The following is a 25,024-nucleotide window of genomic DNA, read 5'->3' as shown; positions in this document are numbered from 1 at the left end:
GCATTTATTTTTTTAATAAAAAAGACATTAAAATTTTTTATTGCAATTAAATCAAATTTATCACAGCCCTGGTGTAAGACCATCATTCATAATCGAAAAAATGCGTTCCTTGAAACGGCTTTCTTTCGGAAACCTTTCTCATCAACATCTCCTTCCCTTTCCCACTACCTTCAGCTCACTTAGCAGGTACTTCTCTACCTTTCTCTTCCCCATCTTCAGGTCCTGCCAGGTGTGGTCTCACTTGAGTGAAGATTCAGATGAAATACCTACCCTTAAAATAAACTACCCTTCACAAGAGCTGCATGGCTTTGAATGACGAGAGACGAAAATTTATTCAGAATTTTCCAATCTTCCCCTTGCCAATCTCCTTCTCCTCCTTACTTCCTTCATCCCTTAAATGATACATTTGAATAAAATGTTCTTTGTTTAATTTCTGTCAGTTTTGTAGACCACCTTAAAATCATGTCGTGTTTCAAATAATTTCATCAAAAAAGTCAAAGTAACCCTTTACAAAGTAACCCCATCATACTCAGCACTAATAAACTTAAAAAGGCAATAAAAATTACCCCAATAGACCTGTCATTAGTGACACTAGTAATAAATCAATTGGATATGTGACCACCAATTTAACACAAGTAAGGTATAGCCACTATAGCCGCACCGCTGATAGTTCTGGTGTGACCTCTCTATTTTTCATATTAACCATGCGTGCGGAAGAAAGAGAGGTTACAACAGAATTCTGAGATATGAGCGTTACTTCAGTGATGACCAACCTTTTTAATCGAATGGGGCAATTTATTCATCTTGAATTTGTTTGCGGGCCGCAGCTTGATACAGTTGACAACTTTGCGGTCGTTTTAAAACCTATTTAAAAATCGTAAAACTGTAACTTTGTAAAGCGCCACAGACAGAAAATTCATCTTTCGAAGGTAAACCAATAAATGCATTCGATTTGAATCTTTCTGAAATATTAAGAAACATAAAAAATACATGCCATTTTGGGAGGCTGATTCAAAATGTAAACAAACATTCGTATTTATTTTTGTAGCACGGATTTTGAAAACGTTAAATATTTTATCTTTATTTTAAACTCATGCAAAATATCAATCAACCCATGCACAAGTAAAGCACCGCAGGCAATTTTTTTGCCAAGTTCAAGGTGAAATCACTAAGTGCTGATGATTTTTATCGCTCGAAAAGTAAAAAAAAAATTATAATTGGTGAAAACTTTATAAAATAATTGTAACTAACTAATTATCCATCACGTCGTTCTGCAGGGGTAGGCAGAGAGGACGGACCGCCAAACAACTCGGTCTTGACACGCATTCCTTGCCTTATTCACATTCATACATCGTCTCACTATTTTATTATTCTGACTCTTGACATTGCACGACTCAAGCATCTGAATCAATTGATCGTGCCTGCTACCCTGTCATTATTGGTCGAACCACGATGTTTTAACTTTTTAAGAATATTATGTAAAAAAGGCTTATTATTTTGAGCGGCTAATTCAAAAGACTCCATTTAAAGTTTTCCGCAAATACTCCATTTATTATTTTATTTTGCCAAGTACGAAAAAGTTCGAGGTCATTACGGAATGGCCTCGCGGGCCACAAACGGCCCGCGGGTCGCGCGTTGTTCATTACTGCATTAGATCATCATTTGCTTTTAAGGTTTCGCGTAGTTTTAATGATTAATAGTCCTTCGTGTGATAATTCACATGTGTTGGAGTTAACCAATCGTAGAAAAGTAATTGCTTTTTGATAGGATGAAATTTATGTTACAGCCTAATATGGTTTTGATGTCCTTTTATCAAATTATTTTTGGAATGAGATGATATAAAAAAATGATTAGCACATCGTGTAAAGTATCTAAAAATATTACAGTCTGGCAACAAATAACTTTCCTACGGCAATATTAAGTTATCCACTTTGTCTTCGAAATTTGGAGATTTTGCAAAGAATACATGCTTGATATAATCTTACCCGGAGAAATATTACCAATATAATATATATTGAATATTGATAATTTACTAAGAATCTCTTCAAATTATTCTTAATTTTGTTAAAAACGGGATTGCAGGCCATTAACGAATGAATTGATTGATTTCAAAATAATCGTTTTAGTAAAATACGAACATAAAAACTACTGTTCACAATACTCCTATTATTTCCGCATTTCGTCATAGTATATCAAGGCAAATACAGGTGAATGAATACGTGTTCCGATGTGTTAGGAATTTACTCAACGTTTATCAGGACACGGTCGAAATATCGTTTTTAATAGGATTATCAATTATGAATAATACGAAGAGCTTTTTAATAAATTAGCAATAATCATTTTACTCCGTGTAATGAATAAGATTAAGAAAGGGAAAATTAGAGGTTTTTTTTTTATATTAACTCCACACAGGAGGCCCTGAAGAAAATAATTTCCCTCAGGGCCTATGTCATCTTTGGGGATGCTGTGTGGAGGGTCTTTTGGTGGAGAGGAAGGAGTGAACATGGGTCTTGAAGAGTCCCATGTTGTAGGAGGGAGGAAACACAGAGGCCGGCAGTTCGTTCCACAGCCGAGCTGTTGAACTTAAGAACGAATCGTAGAAGCGACCCGTTCTCATGTGACAAACGTCAACCGTGTAAAATGGTGCCGAAGGAATCAATGACGCTAGTTCCTCAGAGCATCTTCCATTGTAATACCGATAGAACAAGGACAGCATACCTACCTGACGCCTGTGCTGTAAAGATTGCAGTCCGTTTGTTAAGATTGGGGAATCTATCAAACGGACCGCCCGTTTTCGCACAGAGTCAAGGGTTTTTTTCAGGTATTTAGAGGCTCCGGACCAGAGATGGCTGCCAAATTCGACAGTAGGGCGCACTTGCGATTTGTACAGGGTCAGCAGTTGTGTACTATTAAAGTATCTGCGGGCCCTGTACAGTACGCCCAGCTTCTGAGAGGCCAACTTTACTCTGGCTTCGATGGAGCCCCCGTACCTGAGCTGGTCACTTATAGTTACACCAAGCATATCAATGGAAGGCCTGTTCGGAAGATTGCTTCCGTTGAAGGAGACTAGATTATCATTTGGATCCCTTTTAGACGTCATTAGACAGGATTGGGTCTTTGTAACATTAAATTCGACCAGATTATTTTTACCCCAGGAGGAAATAATGGTTTGGGCATGTTAAGTGATAGGATGAAGAAAGGAGTGTACGGAAAATATATGAAGCGAATATGAATGGTACAAGAAGTCGGCAGAGAACGGCCAAAAAGACAAGAGATCAAGAGAATTATATACTGCAGTCGGGTCATGACCCGACGCGCGACGTGTCTTTGCATGTTAAGAGTCAGAATAATATATGGGTATATATAAATGTAAATGAAGCAATCCCTGTGTCAATTCTCTTGTGATGAATGTTAGTTTTTTTAATGTTTGCATATTATATATAACATTTCTAATATTTTTCTTTATTGTCGCATTAATAATGAGAGGTTTTCGGTAATATAATTAAAGTTAAGTAGGTAATAGAATGTAATCACATTTATGGGGAATTTGTTGAAAATGAATGTAAAATACCCCATAAACTAACCCCTTTTACAAGTTCCTACCGAAGTAGCGACTAAATCATTAGTGGCGCACATTAGATGACAGATGTCACGAACGTTGACACCAAATTTAAATGTCAACTGTCAATTGTAACCCCACTGACAATAACTCTAATGACCCCGTAATACCAATTCGTATAAATATAGTGACAATAATGTGACGAACACCAGAAATTATTTTTTTTTCTATCTGGAATTTGCAGCTGTGTTTCTATTTCATCATCTATTAGATTTCAGTTTTTATTATGCATCTGCTTGCTTGGAAATGTTTTTGTTTTTGTTTATAATAGCAATTAAGAGTCTTGCTGGACGGAGCCAGTAGGTTTATGACACCCAAAATATAATATCATAACATACTTCCCTGGAAAACTTTTTAAGCTCTCAAAAAACGTTACTTTTGAAGATAAACTTTAAAAATTTGTCCAGTTGAAAAGTAATAAGGTATAAAAAAGTCACTGGATAGAAAAAAATGTACAGTATACTTCGTAAATTATAACAAAACACATCTGGTTCTGTTATTGAACATGTATTTGGCATGAACCAATTCACCGTGTTTCTTTAAATGCTTCTTAAGGCGGTGCAATTCGAAGTAATAAAAAACTTACAAAATCGTGTATTTTTTAATTTAAAAATTTGACCGCACAACAATGGAGTATATTTTGATGTCTTTTTATAAGCCTAGAAAGCATCAGGCCTTTAAAAACTGATTTAAAGTTCAAATTTTTCTACTTACGGTTATGGTTTTTTGTATAATGTGGCAAATTAAGTCGTTTAGAAAATATAATAAATTTTTGTCGATGTTTTTTTCTGGCATAAATCAAAAGAGGCGGCCGATGTTCAGTAGGAATTTAAACTTAATCAATATATAAGGAGTGAGATTGTTAGCGGCCTGATTCCAAATCGAGAGATTTTTTTTCTATTTTGAATAAGTAATGATTTATCAAATATTTTCGCTTACGCCTATTAATCATAATAGTTTTTTTTACATTAGAGTGCTCCCTCTAACATTCCTGTTTACATATCTTCCTTTCAAATCATATTCTTCTTATTTTTTAACGCTTTCTACGGAGCCTTGAGAGAGAGAAGAGTGGAGTAATCCTTCAATCATTCAAATATTCAAACATCGAATCATTCAAACCATCAAACATTCAAACATCGAATTATTCAAAGTATCAAACTTTCAAACATCGAATTATTCTAACCATCAAACTTTAAAACATCGAATCATTTAAATTTAAACCGTCAAACTTTCAAACATCGAATTATTCAAACCATCAAACTTTCAAACATTAAACACTTTAACTTTTAATACTTTTCTTCTTCGATCTTATTTTTCTAGCATTCAATGAGTCAGCCAGTTATTAGCTACAAAAAATCCCAGCACCCACACCCAAATTGGGCTTTCCGCGGTAAAACAAATAAAAACTAAGTTGATTTCTAAATGGGAATCAGAATAAAATAAAGCACACAAAACGAGCGTGGATAGGGGAAGAAAAAACACTTAACCGTTGTGTTTCACGCTTTTGCGTATAAATTTACATTAATTCTCAACGCATTTTAGTCCGGTAGCAACCGTGAGGCCATTATCGACACACAGGCCTAATTGCTGGGTCAAAATAGCCGCTACTAAATAGAACGAATGACAAAATAGCAGGAAAATATCTTTCTGAAGAAATGGCTTCGGCAAAATAGCCTATTAATAAATCTATTTTATATATTAGAAGTAGTTACTGCTTGCCTACTTCTTGGTTTCAATATCTTATTGAATGTGTAATTACACATTTTAGTAGTAGTAATAATTTTTATAATTCTTGCGATTTTTTTTTTAAATGTGCAAAATAAAATCGTCATATCTGCTTGTTTTACCAAGTCTCCTCCTAGTGTTATCAAATTCATTTAACGATTTCAGACTAGCTTAGCTATTCACGTGTTTTTTAGTGTTACAGAAAAGATATCTAAATGTACTTTATATTTACCTTTTCCACTTTGTTACGGATTGCAATCTGGAGAGTTACAATAATTGTGTGAATAATAAAAGTTCTGTAGATCTGCGTGTTGCGAAACGCGGTATATTTTTAAACCTACCATCCCAAATGTAAATGATTCAACAAACTGCCATTTTCTGAAGACGTTCAGTTTGATCGTAAAGAACAACTCCTCACAGTTTGGAGATTCCACTGATTTTCGAAGATTATTCTATAAGTATTTATAAAATTTTATGAATTTTGTTCAATATTTCCCCTGACTTTTGTCAATTAAATAAAATTTGCATCTTTTGAATCTTGTATATACTGTTAAACTTTGTAAAAACTAAATTTATGGATAATTTTCCAACAGTATACAAACTTTAAAAAAACACACACAATTATAATGCAAACAATTTTCCGAAATCGTTGTGTCTTAAAACAGATTAATGGTTAGGTATTTAAAGTAAAAATTGAGTTGTCAGTTGTTTTACAAAAATTTCAAGAGAGTAAAGTTGTAGTTTTACAGTTCCAGAACTCCCCGTTTGAAAGATCTTTTGTCTGCATCAAGAACAATATAAATTTTTTAATAGCTAGAAATCTAAATAATGCACAAAATGATTAAAAAAAGAAATTTGCATGTACTCATAATCGAAAAAGTGGTCTTAACAACTTAAGGTGAAAGAATTTTTAGGTGGACATCGATCAAGCTTTTACTTGGAAATATTTTGCTGTAACACAGACATTTTGATAGTGGCATGACCATAGTAAATATGATAATTTCAATTGTTTCAAAAAATTATTTTAAAAAATCACAAAAACATACATTATCTTCAAAATATCTCAACCCTTCGAAAAAGTGTATATTTTCAAAGTTGAAATAAATTTCAAATTTTTAATCGCTCCGTTGTGCAAATGTGGTTTTAGACCACTCTTTTGCTAGTGGTCTGAATACTTAATTGTTTTAAGAGCGGTCATAATTGAACATATCTACCTTTAAACTAACTTAAAATAATAACTAAAAGCGCCAATTGACAAACTACTAAAAAGTAGTTTATTGGGACTATTCTCTTTTGTTACATTATTTCATTTTTTTAAAAATAAATACATTTTTAAAAAGAATAACAAGATTCATAAAACTAGGATTGCTTTTCACGACAAATTTTATCGAAGGATAGTTTTTCTGAAGCTATTTTGTGGGCACTGTTTTGTCTAAGACTATTTCTCCCCTATGATTAGTGGGGTAAGTTCGGCCAGTCGGACTCATTATTGCCATTATTTTTTTCTACTTTCTCGTGCCAGTGTTGCCATATTCGTGGCGATCGAGCAGTAGGGCAGCTCTTATTAAAATCGCATTATATTTGCATTATTGTGGAGATGCAGGATCGGAACGGGAACAAAAAATAATGTTTTTGCTTCCACCCTTCAAGTCAAGTCGAGTTCAGACCTATATATGTAGTGTTAAATAGAGGGGAGACAATATGAGATAAGGCTTGTTACAAAATAGGATATTTTTAATTAAGATAATATATAACAAACAATTAAGTAATCTAAATTTTTTACTTCTAGACCACTAAAAGTGTGCACAATCCGGGAAAACAAATTGAATTTTCAGAAGATGAGAGGGAACGGAGCAATGGCCAATAATAATCTAGTTATAATTCACACTTTTACAGAGAAGATTACAAATTTGAGGTAAATGTAAGTATAAAAAGGTTTCGGGGCAGTTTTACTATTTTATTACATGCGTTAAATGATAGTTGCTGAACGGTCTGTAAGTGATGCTGAGAATGTCGATGGTCAATGCGGAATCTGTTCTCGAACTCCTCGCTTTCGGAGCATACAATGCCGACCTCCAAGGCTCTCAACTAGCAAGCCAGAGGTCACGGGTTCAAATCCCGGCGTGCGCAATCAAATTTTGATTAATTTAATCATTTAAAATTATTTATAATATATTTGCGACGCGTTTCAGAGTTTGGTGATCAGATCTGAATAGCCAGGTACTTTCCTACCTTCCTCTCCACATCTACTTTCCCGCCTCCCGCTAACTCCAGCCTCACAACATACCCCAATTGTGGATGCTATAGTCTCACTGGCTCCGGACTGGCTATTTCACCACTGTTCTGTTTCTATTTCACCACTGTTCTGTTTCTATTTCACCACTGTTCTGCTTCTATTTCACCACTGTTCTGTTTTTATTTCACTACTGTTCTGTTTCTATTTCACAAATGTTCTGTTTCTATTTCACGACTGTTCTGTTTGATTGCGTTCTATTTCTACCGGTTATCGTTCTAACAAATGATATTTCTCACTTCGTTCGGCAACTCTCATAAAAGAGGTGATGATCCTCAAACCCTGGGTCCATTTAGTATAATAATCATTGACCATTTAAATCATGCACCCGTTTCGGACACCGCCATAGGACTACAGTCTACATCATCTGCTAAGTGCAGAGTCATCTAAATATCATTGGTACTCAGAAGCAGATAGTATGGTACTCATTCTCATGCTTAGATGCCAGCGATCAAATTAACGAAATAATGACTTAGAAAAAAGGGTAGGTTTGTGCCGCCCGATGAATAAGCACTATGAAGTTTATGCCGACAGTTAGCAGATAGAAGGATTGGGTATTTTAATGTGATGCATATTCTGGCATGACCTTGAAATTGGTAGCGGGTAAGTATCTATTTTTGCGCTTGTCGCGATAGGGTTAAAATCAATGAAGAGGTACGCGTCAATGCAGACGTAAGCAATGTAACATGAAGTGTATCATGCAATGCAACGCGAATTTGTTGTTTGAACGGCAATACAAACATGATTGCCGATTCATCGCCAGTTAAAAATGATGCGTATAAACAGGAGAAAAAACAGCGAAACACGAATTATGGGAAACTTCGTTCCTTTTTAGTAATTCGTTTTACGGCTCGCGGTTTTTTTCTTCTGTTTATACGCCTAAGGCTCCTCGGCGCTATATTTATTTATTTTATTTATGAATTTATTTAACGCCCAGAGGGCTTTTACATGGTTGGTAGTATAGTTTTAATTTGATAGATACTTTGAAACATAAAAAATAATAATAAAATTACATTGGATAAAAGCTATGCAACAAGTCATACAAACACAAGAAACAAAAACAGAAAATTACAGCTATTTGTAGGTTTACATGATGTGTTTAGGAGTATTGTTGAAATAAATGTTTTAAATGATCCACAAAACTTGCCAAGTTAGTATTGAATATGTCAACATCACCCAAGTAATGATTTCCCATGGTGTGAAGTCGTTGTATCGGAGAGTGGGCAATGTAGTTACGCTTATGTGTGCTGCTGTAGAATATTGTATTTTGTCGTGTTGTTACTGTGGGTGTATGTATGTTTATAAGTTGCAGGAGTTCACAGCAGTCGAATGTAGAGTAAAGTATTTTGAATAAGAACGTTAAATCGTTTATTTTACGTCTATCTTTTAATGTATGTATTTTTAAGAGTATTTAATAAGAAATTGTATTTTAAGTCTTCGACAGGGATATTTAATTTAAAATTTATAAAACTTGCTCGTGCTTTGATGCAACTTGCAGTGTTGTGGATGAACAGTGGCCCATCTCCTTTGTTACTATTATCTGTAGTCATATGCCTTATCCTATCGGCAGTTGGCCAATACCACTTACTTGTGTAGAGAAGTGATATAATAAGCAGTTTGAGTAGCGGCATATTGGTAGACAAAGCGAATAGTACGCCAGATCAAGAGTTTAAACATTAAAAAACTTTAAAAGTAAATACAGAGTGTGAGCCGATAGAAGGCGTGACAGGACAGAACAAAAGCGAGGTAAGTCTGAAATAACAAAACATAAAGGTAGACAGAAATAAATAAATGGTAAATTAACCTGTATATGATATGTAGTCTTACCAAGTTATTATCATAGGTAAGATTTATATCAGCTTTACTAATAAACGTCGTGGATATCTTAAACAATTTATAAACAACCGTACGTTAGAAAATTTAAATTGAACATTTAACAGCCATAACAGTTAATGGAAAGATTTACATTGTTCGTACAGCCAAAGGTGGGTCGTATTTCTCAATTTTTCCAAGGTATTTTGAATGTCCTATATATTCATTAAATGTTTATTTAAGGGATACAAGTTTATCAACAAATGCATTAGGCATTTATGTTATGAAAAAACACCACTTTCATGAAATTATTATAAAATTTATACAATAAAATTCAATTTGAAAACTGGTATAACCATTTAACGATTTAACCCCACTTTTTGACATAAAATGAAATATTTTTTAAATATATTGAATTAAACGAACATAATAATTAAATTGACCATTTTGCAAATTGTGCAGAAACGGGCGGTCCGTTTTGCCTATTTTAACAAACGGATTGCAATATTTAGAGAATATATAATAGAAATTCTGTCCTTGTTCTACCGGTATTTCAATGGAAGATGCTCCGAGCAACCAGCGTCATTGATTCTTTCGGCACCGATGCGCGCCCAACAATTGTAAACATTTCACATTTGTCACCGTTTAACTCGAGAACGACTCGTTCTTGACTTGCCTTTCCTCCCTTCTACAACATGGGTCTCTTCAAAACCCGGTTTTACTCCACAATAAGATCATCTACACAGCGTCCCCAAAGATAACACAGACCCTAAAGCAAAAATATTTTCAGGGCCTCCTGCGTGGAGTTAATGTAAAAAACATCATCATTCATTAAATTGGCTACGGATAGCAGGAAGCAATTGTGAGTCTGTTGTCATTAATTCCATATTAATTTATTTTCAATATTTCAGTTGTCTCATTATTCCTCTGAATCTCGATGGCGCCAGAGCGCGATGACTTCGCACTTTGGCATTTTTTTTCTTCCAGCAGGTCCGGTGGGTCTTTTTCTCCTGCCCGCCCCCGAACCCTACTCGGTCTAATTACTGCCGTGCCCCCGACACAAGCGCCGCCGCCCGACCTGTGGGTAAGCGAGAAGCCGACGCGCCACTGACTCTGGCACTATAAAGCCGCCTATTTGCTCAATGGGAGATGTTTAATGTCTCGGTCACTACCGGCTACTGTATGGCTAATGGACCGGACTACGAACACTGATGGACCACTAAATTGGATACAATGAAGTGATGGCTTAAAGATGCGGTAGACGAATCTAGGGAAGACGAGCATTCAGTCTAATTGTTGTGGTGGTTGTGTTTTTGTGAAATTCGCTTCCTGCTTCTTTAGCCAATTCGTGCCTGCCGGAGGTCACCTCAAGTGGTTCGCTACGTTTGCCCGGGGCCATGGGGTGAGGTTTGTTATATGCGTCTGCCCACCTATTGCTGCCGGATCGGGAGAGGCCGGTTGAGAGATACGTTTTAATTCTTTCAATGCAACGCTTTGCACCATGGTGGGAAGATGGATTCATACGCCTGTCACTCCTGGACACATTGGCACCGGATTTCTACCCATGCATACCTGTTTCTTTTCCAAAACCTTCTCTCCTTCGTTTCCTTCAAAAATCATCCACATGGCATCCACAAAGAGGTTAGTATTAAAAAAACAGCCCTATTAGCTTTGTCCTCCATGGTTTCCAATGAGAGGTGTTATTTTGATATTCAAACGTAAAAGATCAATGGTTTCGTTGCTTGTGTGACGCTTAGCGCCGTTTTGTTGAAACTAAACGTTGTCCAGATTAATACCATCCAATTCCGACCATAAAAAATCATTAATTATCTCTCGATAGCGCAATCCATTCACCGTAACTGTTGCTCCAGCCTCATTTTCGAAAAAGTAAGGTCCAATGACTCCGCCGGACCATAAACCGCACCAAAAAGTCACATGTTGAGGATAGAGAGGCTTTTAAACAATAACTCTTGGGTTTTCCGATCCCCAGATGCGACGATTTTGCTTGTTGACGAAGCCACAGAGGTGGAAATGGGCCTCATCACTCAAGATGATTTGCATTTGATTCACTCAAGTGAATTTTAATAATTTCACTGCATTGTTGAAGCGTGTATCGTTCCATTTTTATTAATGACGTAGTTTCTACTTGTGAAATATTAAAAAATACAGCTTCAAAAGTAACATCTACCGAAATAGCGGGCTATTCAAAATATCACCTCTTATTGGAAAACCCTGTATGAAGAGGAAGCCGTAATTCCGGTAAAAATAAATAGCGATACTATTATTGGCAGAGAAGATCACAAATCCGGTGAGATAGTGTTTAAAGAATCTTCCTCCTGTGCAGACTTGTCAGGTCAACACAATTGTCAGGTCAGACAATATAACTTGACAATACTAATCGAACATAATGGCTTCGGATTGTTGACAGGACTTTTGTAAGAATATATTTTATGTTAGATTATGGGCAAAGCTGAACGCCATAAGGCCTACGTATAAATTTATTCTTGAGGTATGGACAGTAATCTATCACCTTAGACTTTGTAAGTAGTCATAATAAAATCATCGTCTTAATTATTATAAATTAACCAACAACAATTATGTTTATTTCTTCAACACATTACGTATATTAATTACTTATAAATGATTCTAATAAACATGACGGACGATGAATTATACATTTGCTATTGTATAAATCACACAGCCTCTTCAGTCTTAGACAGATGGCGTTAAAAAAAGCATTAAAAAGTGTTTTGTCATTCGACAGATGTTAGTTCTAAATCCAAATTACTTAATTTACTGAATATTAGGATAAAAATCCCGCTATTACATCAAAATTTCGATTCGGTGGATAATTTGTCCGAATCATCGCTGAAAAATGTACAAATTAGCGTTGCAATATAGTGCCATGCTCCGTCCGGTAAATCGTAAATCGTGAAATCTAAAAATAATAATATTCTAATTGATTTTGCTCCGTTTGATGGTTTTTTACAAGCTTTTAGATTCGCGGGGATTATACTGCATTATTTGTTATTTGTTACATCATATTGCTAATAGGATTACTAAAAGTTTTTGTTGCAATTTGTGATTATTAAAGGAGACTAGATTATTAAATGATGGAAATTCTGCGAAATGTTGGGGCTGAAATAATTTGCTGCTGTTGGAATGTAAGTTAATATTAATCTTGTTGAATAAAATTAAATCACATGTGACGTGAAACACTATCTATTTGTAGGTTTACTAAAAGTAACATCCAAGATGTTGCGTTATTTTAGCTTTGTTCTTCAATAATTAACTCTTTAACTCGTGTATACTTATTTATTTATATACCTACACACGCTGTATAAACAATCAACGTCATTAAGGCTTCTTGCTAGTTGGTACATTTTTCAAATTAATTCATAATCTGTGGGAACCAAAAATAATCAAGCGTTCTCCGCATGGCGTCAATGTTAAAATAATTCAATTTAATAATATGAAAATTGATAATAAGATCAAAATCAAAATATTGATAAATAAAGAATTCATGTTAGAAAAGGATAGTGAATATAAAATCTGTTTATATAAAGATGTGGATTAGAGTGGGTTTGATTTTACGCAAATCAACAGCTTTATTTCGAGATTGATGAAATGTTGCACATTTAACTTTCAAAATAAGAGGAAGATCATTATCAACATCTAATTTCGAAAAAAAGCCCGGGAACCCGCCGGAGACTTCAGCTAACAAGGTAATAAAATATGGTGAAATAAAGCATGATGAGAAGGGAAATAACCTTCTTAACTTACACCACACTGTCCCATTAGAGAAAAAATGCATTAAAGACACCTAAAAATAATAAAAACTATATAACCTTCACATAAAAACTTGCATGCGCACGTTAATGTACAATTATGAAAAGAAGAGGAATCAAGAAGCGTCCTTGTGGGATGCCTAAAATACATTTTGGCACATATTAACGACATGCCACAAGGTCGGCTTTTGGGATCCTTTCTAAAAATATATTCGTAAACTTTGGTTGTGATTCGACGAAATATTGAAAGCCTACCTTCTATTTTGGTACCACGTCTTCACTTGCGTGTCCGTTAGTCCCAGCTTCGCGGCCAACTCCATCCTATCCTGAACGCTCAGGTATTTCTGCCTTTCGAAGGACTTCTCGAGGGTCTGCAGTTGATGGTCGGTAAAAGCCGTCCGGGCTTTCCTTTGCTTTTTAGATAAAGAGCCTCCTTGGCAACCCTTGCTGGCAGAGCCTACGTCGTCGGAATCTTCTTTGCCACCTGGAATAAGAAATAAAATATTTGTTAAGGAACATGATTAACTTTATCATACTTTGAATTAGAACTACTGACAGTATCTTCACTTTTTTAATGCAAATTTTTATTAGCTGCTATAAGTGGCGTAACTGTTAGTTAGTTCGTAAGGTGAAATACGTTTCAAGCATCTCAATCACATCTCTCAGGATCCCCCACACCAACAAAGCAAGAAGATTAATTCAGTTTGCCCATTTCCGTTGAGAGTTTTTTAAATGCCGCCCCTATTTAAATAAGGGTGGAGCCTAAAAGATTTGAATTAAGTTATTCCAAAGTCATATCGAAATGTTTAAAAAAAATTATCTTTCAAGATCCAACAAAGGTAATAAAAGGTGTCATTCTCAAGTGGGGACGACGGCTTTGAATAAACTTTCTTTGTTAAAAACATATTTAATTTCTCCCCTAGGCTTGATTTAAGTTTACAAAATGAATGAATGTTCTTTTCTCAGTGCATAATAAACTAATTTTTAAAATAGGTTTTGAAAATTGTATCCAATGGAGGTTTTTTTATAAGCCAATGAAGTTAAAGTATGAAGGTATTATGTGAATAATATGCTTACGTATTGGCTAAATAATACATATTATGTATCAAAACATTCAAAAATTAATACTAAAAATAATGTTGCAAAAAGATGTTACCTACCCCTCCTTGCAATTATTTCAAGAAGCTAAACTCTTGGAAATAAGAAAAAATTTCTTTATGCAATGTCTGAAATATATATTTTCACGAAATGTACATTTTACAAAAAACGAAAATCGTTCTAGCAGTAGAGTAAATAATGCATATGAGGTTCCACTATGCAAAACTAGGCTTGCGCTGAGACATGCTTTTGTCATTGCCCCAAAAATCTACAATGCACTCTATCAGACTATAGAAATTAGATCTAAAAATATATCGTCTTACAGCATATACAAAAATGTAATAAAGACTTGGATCACTACCATTGACACAAATACTTACCTGCTATAACATCCTACCTTTTGTAAATTTACAAATCCTTAATTTTTCTATTTTTTAACCTTTTTTTCTTTATTATAATTTTGTAAAAACGGAATTATTTTTTTTATAAACTGCACTAAACAAAATAAGTATACCCACGAACTGGCGATGCCTATGTGGGATTTTTTTTGGTATATATGCATACTATTCTATTAATTTTTATTTATTTAATTGTATCATTTTACTTTTCTTATCTTAAAGCTACCTTTTTTATTTTTTATAGTACCTTCTTTACCTGTGAATGAAATGCTTATTGTAATACTATAATAATTTTAATAATGTAATACTTTGTTTTGTAATACTTGATTTTTGTGATTATATTTTTATGCATGTAACAAAAGAAAATTATCAATAAAAAAATAAAAAAATTTAATTTTTTTTTAATAAATTAACAATTCGTGTCAAAACCATTGATGTATTATATTTAGATGAGATATGAAACGAAAAATAGGTTCCTCTTGTTTGTCTCCAAGTTACCTCCAACGCTACCAACGTTCTAACTAAAACTACCGAATCCGGTCTACGCCTGCCGCTTATCGCATTTTAATCCGAGATATTTATACGTAATAGCTTGTATGGTCAAAACCTTGAACTGTATATACCATCCATCATAAAAGTCGATTTCCCTCTCCTTAAAAGGAACATCGATCAGGATCAAATAAGGACATCTCCAATAACATATTTTGTTTCCAGTGTTATGTCATCTGCCTGCAAAACTGTACAACAGATGCACACGATGCTTTACACGAGAGCTACACTGCAAGCTGACCTTCGCCACGACAATGCACATTTTGTGTTTTTGTGCTTTCGCGCAAAATTTCATTATTTCTGCTTGATAAGTTCATCAGATGATATGGAAGATACTTTGAATACCGCCCCGGTGTAAACCACCATTGAAAGAATTGAAACGTTGCTTGAAATGATTTTTTCTTCCCCATCTCCTTCCTCTCCCTACTAACTTCATCCTCACAACATACTCCAATTGGTAATGCCATAGTCGCAGTGGCTCTAGACGGTTGGGAGCAGTTGGGACTCAGACACAGACTAGGTAAACGTTGAAGACAGTTTTGAATGTCATTACACCATTGGCTGTAGGTGACCCAACTAACCAACAAGTAACAAAAATCTCTAAAATCAGGTACTCTGAAAAAACGGCACCTAACTTATAAGCTCAGCGATTATTGTTCCGTGCATGACACTGATTTGCAGTGGCGTACTGTCAAAACTTATGAGCGCCTAGGCAAAAAAAAATACCGTGGCTTGAACAGAAAGTGAAACAAATTGGGTAATTAACAAAAAGTCAATGGCTATTAATATTATCAAGATAATAACTAGTAGCTGAATTGACCGATAGTATATGTTATGTTGAGAAATTTCAAATTCAACGCCAGTTCGTTAAATTTGCCGATTTCAGCTGTTTCAGCTGTTGAAAAAATTGTGATCAGCAGAATAGGCCAGCATTCATTTTGTTAAGCTTGTCAACTTATTACAATTTTATAGAAAGCTGAAACGCATCTAGAATCAACGTTTAACGTAGAATGTAAAAAAACAAAAAACAAAATGGCGTTGAGTGGCCATTGATGACAATATTACATTTGAATTTTCTGGGCTTTACAGTATCTTCTGCTCTGGAACGTGCCGCAAATATACTATATATAATTTTAAATAAAAAAATAAAAAACACATATATTATATATTTTAGACCGGTCGGTGGCCGAGTTGACATCGTGCTTGGGTCTCACCCAGGCGTAGTGTGTTCAATTCCTCGGCTGGCTAAGTCCTCCATCACAAAACAAGCAACATTTTCCGCTTACTGTGGTGGTAATAGGAGATTTTCAAATATTGTCAGGTTATTCGTAACCCGGGAATGTTTGTATTTCTTTTAAAAATAAATTAAAAAATTAATTAATTAAAAATTAATGTTTATATTAACCCAACTCCGAGGAAAATATTTTGCTTCATGGCCTATGCCATCTTTGGGAATGCTGTGTAGAAGGTCTGTTTAAGAAAAGGAAGGAGAGGAAGTTCTAGGAAGGAAAAAAAGTATGGGGGTGGGTATGAATCTAGGGATCAGTACGTCGAGAATTGACGGACGAAAAAATATTTCTCTTCCAATGGGGCGCAAGGCGATGGGTCGAGAGAACAGTTGGAGAGGTCAAAGAGTCTCCCCAAAACACAAAATTAATTAAATAATGTTTTAATTTGAAAGGATTGTTGGTCGATAGCTTTACTCCCCGACCACTTAGTTCGTTAGTTAATCAGGTTATTCGTAACCTGAGAGTGTTTTCATTGTTTCCCACAGCGACTTCCCTTTCTGCCCAGCGTCTGGTACGCCACTGAAGGATCTACTTCAGGTGAAGCCTTATTCAAACAGGCATTTAGAATAACAATTCATCATTATACGCGTGAAATTGACTTTCTTTACGAGAGCAAACCATCAAAAAACAGCGGAGATGGAGAATCAGATTTTTTTCCAAATCGATTAAGTTCTAGTGGCTCCTAGAAAGACCACCTATAGACGATCGGTTATTAATTTATTTTTTCTTCAGACAAAACCTTTAAAGCGATAGATTGGAAGTTTAACTGAAGTTTGTGAGGTCTGGAGATGATTGTTTGTTTTTCAATGGTCCATTGTGTGGAACGAGTCTAAGCTATCTTTCATCTCGTAATGTGATTCGGCGTCACTTCGTTTTGTTTGAGCAGCCACCGTTCAAATTAAATCATTTATTACACAGATCGAGCAAACTTACACATTATCATCTTTTGCAATATTTGCTACGCGGATATCACACTGAGGGATGACCCGACGCTTTGGCACCCGATTAGGTACAAGAGTCCCAACTGCTCCCAGCCGTCTGGAGCTAGTGAGACTATTAGTGCATGTTATGAGGCTGAAGATAGTAGGGAAAGGAAAGAGGTGGGATAAAAAAAGAAATCAGATCTCTTCACTAATCATTTACTACCAAGGAGCGTGCCTTATACAGGTAATATATGTATTATTTTTAATTAATGAATTATGAAATAAAACAAATTAAATTCCGGATTCGTGGCCAAGGATCATAACCACACAACCCAGGATGCAGTCATCTGGTCACCAAATACGGCAAAAACCATTTCAAGCAACTTTTAGATTCTAAGTACCACTCTGGATATTGTACTGAATATTGATTGTTTAAAATGTGTTTTAACACGGGTGAAGCAGGGTTGTAATTACACCTACCTTTCCTAGTGAATTCATAAAAAAATAATTTTAAAATTTACAATTTTTTTATCAATTTAATATCGACTAATCAAAAACCAAGTAGTCTAGCTTGATTGACAGCTACAAATTGACACTCGTTTGAAGCTTGGTTGACAGTTTCATGTCAATGTTTGACATATTGGTTTACAGTGTCAATATTGAAGCGTTATTGAAGAGGGGAGAAATTACATGCTCAAGTGTGAGTACATATTGGAAGTGATTTTTCATAATAGGGCTGACACGAAGGAGGTATTTCAAGGGAAAAATGGAGAATTGATATTTTTATTCTAACTTAGGGTGAGTTTTCAATAGTAATAATAATTAAAATAGATGCTATAGTATCTTACTTTTTTGAAACAAATAGAGATAATGATATCCTCATTGGGATCTCCCATGCTGAGGATTTCATTTACAAGATGGTGGCCATTTTAATAGTTGTTCTGTAAAGATTTTTTTTAATGTGAAATCTTCAATCGTGAATTGACAAAATTGTCATTGCGAGGTTGACGTTTTTTAGACTAATTGTATAATGAATTCCTTATTTAAAAAAAATTTCATAATATATTTATGGTTTTCAATTAACTAGGTAGGTTTGATTTGAGATTACACTCGCAAAAGTATTATGTATAGTGATTTATTTTTGGGGTATTATGCCGTGTTGCACTATCTGCTTCTTTTGTTTACAGAACTACTAGTGTTAACAGAACTACTAAAGTTTACAGAACTACTAAAGTTTACAGAACTACTTGTGTTTATAGAACTACTAGTGTTAACAGAACTACTAAAGTTTACAGAACTACTAAAGTTTACAGAACTACTTGTGTTTATAGAACTACTAGTGTTTACAGAACTACTAGTGTTAACAGAACTACTAGTGTTTACAGAACTACTAGTGTTTACAGAACTACTAGTGTTTACATAACTATTAGTGTCTACAGAACTACTAGTGTCTACAGAAATACTAGTGTTTACAGAACTACTAAAGTTTACAGAACTACTAGTGTTTACAGAACTACTAGTATTGCATTGTCCAATATATTCATTTTGGTTACACTGTCTAGTTCGTCCGATTTCTTGGCTCAGTGGTTTGTTTGCGTATCGTCTGACATTAGACGAGACACGTGTTCGGGGTGGGCGGATGTGGCGTCCTTGTGGTCGAGGACACAGTCACGGTTCGTCGGTTCGATCCCCGGCTAAGTTACTGGATAAGATGTTAACCCTTCAATCGCAGGTTATTGTATTTTAGTTGTTGGTATATAACTTAAGATAAACTAACCTAACCTTACCTAACACTGATGCATGGCGGAGTAAATAAGCATAAATAATGGAAACAATAGTAGATATGGCATGGAACCCAAACTAACCTAACAGAACCTAACATAACCTCACCCAACCTAACCCAAACCATCCCAGATGCGTGGCAGTGATATTAGTAGAGAAAATAGACAAAGATAATAAAAACCATGGAGATATGGCATTGAAACGTGTCCAAAACACACAGACTGAATTAGCGGATATACAATAAACGTTATGCATTAAAGTGTAGGTGGAAAAAAAGGAGCAGCAGTAGTATGGTTCAACGATGTTGGCGACATGAATTATGAGCGCGGTTTCTCGTGCGAGTCTCTCCTGTTTCTATTATCTATGATACATATACAACACAATAAACAAATACGAATGAAAAAATAAAGTTTTGTTTTGGTAAATACCCATTTAGATGGCAGATATTATTTGACTGTCATTGTTTTACTTATGTTAACTATATTATGTGGAAACGTTGCGTGTTTATTTCGTTTTATATTTAATATAATATTGTAAAAATAAGACTATAACATGTGTTTATTACTGATTGTGAATATGTATTATTCTGTATCATAGATTTCGACACGATGCTCTATGAGAGCATATGTGCTAGGAGCTTAAACTGATAAAAATTTAAAATGGGTTGTGCATATTACGTTTTAAATAATTAAATTAAAAACCAAGTTATTTTTTGAAAACCACCAGGAATGTCCTCATTAAAAAGGCTTAATGAAGATCTCTGCCAATCACTGTTAGAATACGATATTATCTGATGCGGCAGTGCAAATGACAATATCAAGAATCACTAATTAAAACCCAAAAAAGCCATAATGAAAATTGTTCTTAAAGTCATCATGTCAGTTAAACAATTCTATTCTAAAACAATACTCCTTTATATTCTTAAAAACTAAACACAAGAAATAACAACTAACAAGTATATTAGAAACACTAGATCTCAGGGTCAAAAACATATGCAAAAAACAACTACAAGTACAACATTTGGGTAAAAACGCTTTCTTTACTAGGTAGGTGCTAAACTCTACAACAAAATCCCACTCTCATTCAAAACTCACAACAATATTATAACATTTAAATCTTAATAAAATGCTGGATACAAAGCATAGGGAGATCAAAAATAGAAAATATTCTAACACCAAACCAAAACTACTCAACTGAACTAAAAAACACCATTTAATATATTTACACTTATTTCAGAAAAACACTATATTTATAATTTCTTCAAATAATCCGTAGTACTAAATTTTAAAAACACTTAAATGAAATCCTCAGCACGAGAGATCCCAGTGAGGATATCACTATCTCTATTACAAAAAATGGAATAGTAAACATGTATTATTATTATTAAATAAATGTTTGCCTCATATTCAAAAACAAACGTTGTCAATTTTAGAGACGAGCAGAAATATACTTTTCGAATGAACACCGTTAGTAATCATAAAAATCACGTATCTGTCAAAAAAATTTCAGCAAAAGAAATACTATTTCAAATATATTTGTTACATACCTACTTTATCGCTTATCAGTTCCAATTTTGAGAATCAAAGAAAATACCAGGTGTAATGGTTTAAATGGAGTTACACGCAGACACACCACCGAAATGATTATTTTTTATAATTATATTACGTTGACACCAGTGAGGTTGTTTTGTTCCCGTCTTTAACTTTAACGGCTGGTTGAGCAAAGAGGTATTTGTAAGGCTTCACACGAACGTTGTGGTATAATCTACCATAGGATATTATATATTACCCATGGCTGCTTTGCCCACACCGTGTGTGAGTACCTACTGTGTGTCTGTGTGTGCTTCGTGTGTGAATTCCTCAAGTTATTGAATAGGTGATTCAAGTAAATAGCTACAGTGAGATGAATACATTGCCAACCCGATTTGGTTTCCATGAAAATCAACATGGACACTTTTGTGTTATTTGTCGACGTTTGACAGTTGCGATCGACTAAAATACTGCGAGTGTACCGAGCCGGATAAGCTTGCTTAGCTACATTTATGTTTATCGTTTGATTTATAACTGAACCTAACCTAACACTGCTATATCGATAACTAGGCACTATCGGTAAGATAAAATGATCTGTTGATGTTTGATTATCGATGTCCCGAGCCTGACCGACGAGTTTCAGCTCAATCGGATGTCGGGAAGTAGGTTGATTTCATGTATTTTAAGATACAGATAAATAGGTGTAAACATAATTAAAGAAGAAAATAATACTAATAAATCGATACGAAATATGAAACAGAACAAAAAACAGAAAAATAAAAAGGGAATCGAACCCAGGATTTCTGTCTTACCGGGAGAACGCTTCTAACCACTCGGCTAAATATAACATATATATAGCCTTCAAAAGTTATTAACATAAGTCATTGCAATAAAAATCAGATATAAAGTCATTAAAAATAATAGCGAAGATAGCAGTCCACAATGGAGTGCTGGTATCAACCCTGATGTGTGGCAGTGTGGTATGGAACTGGCAGAGGAAGGATGGAAGTAGACTGAATGCTGTAGAAATGAGATACCTGAGGCGATAAAACATGTATCTATGGTCGTTTGAGAAATGTGGATAATCAGCAAAGATGCTTAAATGGTTTTGGCATGTAAGAGAATATATGACGCGAATGTGAATGATCGAAGAAGTCGTGGATCCCTGGAAAACATGACACGATCAAGTGAACCAGATCTTAGAAGATGTATGAATCAGAGATGTGCTTTATTTCAAATAAATCCATTTCAAATGGAAATGCAAAATGCAAAATGGGTATTTTCCATTTTGCATTTTAAATGCTTTTCTAAAAACCATTTTGCATTTTAAATGCTTTTCTCAATGCATTTTCCATTTTAAATGCTTTTTGCAACATTCTTCCTACTATCTCTACTCATATTTTTTTCATAAGCCCCAAATATCAGTCGGTCCTCAACCTCGCTATGAGAGATAATTTCCATCTGTCAAGTTGCTCCCTGGTAGGAGCCCTGGCAATTGAGTGAAACCATTACAAAAAATACTGATTCAAATACTGAACATGGGGCCATGACGCTGTAATATTAAATGTTAGATATAGTTTCTATGTTTTTACGTTGGCAACATTAGTCCCGCGCAAATTATTTGTGGTTTCATAATCTGTAGTCGTGGTGTTTTTGGATTTACCATCATGTATAATGTTTGTTCTACATTGATGTCCATTATTAAATGACAAAATTATTTAAAAATTCTATTATTTTTTTAATTGTTTGACCTGAGAAACCATTTTGCATTTTCAATGCATTTTGAAAATATGTATTTTGCATTTTGCATTTGAAATGCTTTTCTAAAAACCATTTGGCATTTTGCATTTTCAAATGGAAAAGTTTTGACCCATTTCCATTTTGCATTTCAAATGGTTTTGGGTACCCATTTTGCACATCTCTGGTATGAATGTTGTTGAGGCAAGGAGTGTGTGCCAAGACCGAGTTGCTTGGGGGTCCGTCTTCTCTGCCTACCACTGCGGTGAAACGGCGTAATGGTTTGTTAGTTATTTAGTTAAAAATAATCGTGGTAAGTATGCTAATCATAAATATGTTTTAACATATTCAGTAGATATCCTAGGAAAAGTGCGGAGACTTGCGGCTTCCTTTACGGCTTTCAAAAGGTTATTAAAAAGTTTGTGTCCTCAATACTTACATTACTCGTGATATCAAGAATAACTTACGATTAAAACTTTGTTTCTCTAAGTTCAAATCTGTCAATTAAAAAGTCGCATGTGTAAGTTAACATCCGCGCCAAATTTCACCTGCAATGTTTTTTTTAATATTTAAATAAGCCTATCTATGAAGCTAGGGGCTCGATAAACTAACGACATTTTATTAAGAAACTCCAGTGAAAAATAATACGCTTAAAAATATATTGTAGATCAATAAATGTTAATCCTGAATATATAAGTTTTATTATACGTAGAATTTATAAATCGTAATTTCAAAACGAATAAAACACCATTGGAAACACCGTTAGTAAGACTGAATTGAAACAATTGGTTGGTAAGACTGAATTTGATTATTTTGACATCACAACCAGTCTACGTAAGTGATATATCTATGGTCTACGATATATTTTTCTTTCGTATTTTGTATGAATGTATTTTTTCACGTTGGTTCAATACAATAGAATTAATGACGAGAATATTAAGAAAAAAAATGTTTCAACTCAAAAAAAAGTTGACTTTGGTAGACCCAAATTAAATTAACTATTAAAAATAATTTTAATTATTTTTAACAATTAAAAAATATATCCTTGTGTTTAAGTTAGAAGTTCATAATTGATAAAAAAAGGAACTCTAGTTCCTTTTTGTCGTACCCGTTAACGTCGATGAATATATATAATATTTATTATTGATACCAAATATGTATATATTGAAATACTGTCAATTATATAATGTCATTCATATTAGGGTATCAAGCAATACGTCAATAAAAGACGAAATAAAAACAAATATATTTATTAAAAGTTAGGTAGGTATATTAGTAAACTTTTTGACGTTCAAAAACCTTTACAGCAGATTGTTCACGTATCTTTTACGTCTTCGCTAAGTGTGGGTTGGTGATACCTCCGAGGAATAGGTAGATTAGGTAGGTACCTACCTAGGTACTGACCGGAGTTAACTGAAGGTAATTAGAGTTTACAAAGACAACCAAGTGAACAATGTAGTTGTATTGCTACCAGGTTATATTTACAATATAATAATGTGAATAGTTTTACAGGGTTGGACTGAGGGCGGGAATATAATTTAATTTATTTTTATTAACCTTCGCATATCCAAGCAGAGCCACCTCAACCCAGGCCAGGACACTCGAGAAAATCGGCCTCTTATTTATTTAACATTCTCCATTCTACCTTACGTAACTACTTCAATAAAACATGTTCAAATAACAGAATGATTAGTCTCAGACATATGTAGAAACACAATAAATGTCTTGTGAAAGTGTTTCGTGGTGCAAATATTTTTCAAATCAGGCCAATTTCCTATACAAAACTGTTCATGAAATTCAAATGGGTTGAAGTTCTACAATCTCGTGCAAATGTAAGTGATTTTGAATAATTTTCAAGCAAATTTGTATTGAAGTAACTTCTAGTTTTTTATTTATTCTATGGTATCAAAACATACACTAGACAGTGTATGTTTTGATCAGTGAAGCGGGTAACGTAAATATATACAGGGTGTCGAAGGGGTAAGTGCACAGCCTTCGGGAAGTGATTTTACATGACAATACAATTATGCAATTTAAATTAAAGTTTCGAAATTTCAACGTTTTAAGGTAATTTTTAGTTTCAAAACTTAAATTGTTTGCAAGAAAAAAATAAATGTCTTCTATGGAAAAATATTTGTTATGCGAAAAAAATTTCGAAAACAGATTATCGTCTTTTTTACATCCTGTATAAATATGGATCAGTGATAAATCAATATAAATATCATAGAGCACTGAAGAAAAATAACAAAACACAAATTTTAATTAATAATTTCATTAATAAATGAACACAATATTAAGGATGGGTTGTTTCACAGGATTTTAACATTTCCTCGAATTCCTTGAGTTTCAAATTTTTTGAAAATTCTATTCAAGTTCTGTTATTATTTCAGTTATGTGGAGCAACTAATAACGATATATGTAATAACAGGCAATAAGCAACAAGCCATAATGTTATAATAACAGAACTTGAAAGGGAATTTTG

General features: G+C 34.2%; 1 protein-coding gene across 1 annotated transcript in view; it reads right to left on the bottom strand.

Annotated features, from left to right (window-relative positions):
- LOC149414659 (homeobox protein B-H1-like) overlaps positions 1–15,363 on the bottom strand; it is a 32,415-nt gene extending 17,052 nt beyond the window's left edge. The window contains exons 1-2 of the mRNA XM_089643369.1: positions 15,357–15,363; positions 13,493–13,721 (exon numbers count right to left, since the gene is read on the bottom strand). Coding sequence (XP_089499495.1) covers positions 13,493–13,721; positions 15,357–15,363 — 236 coding nt within the window. The remainder of the gene's footprint in view (positions 1–13,492; positions 13,722–15,356) is intronic.
- Between the last annotated feature and the right edge of the window lie 9,661 nt (positions 15,364–25,024).

The sequence above is a fragment of the Hesperophylax consimilis genome, chromosome 19, assembly GCF_061612785.1.
Source record: "Hesperophylax consimilis isolate HC1 chromosome 19, BYU_Hcon_1.0, whole genome shotgun sequence".
Lineage (NCBI taxonomy): Eukaryota > Metazoa > Arthropoda > Insecta > Trichoptera > Limnephilidae > Hesperophylax > Hesperophylax consimilis.
Note: the sequence above shows the minus strand (reverse complement) of the source record. Positions and strands in the feature narration are given on the sequence as shown.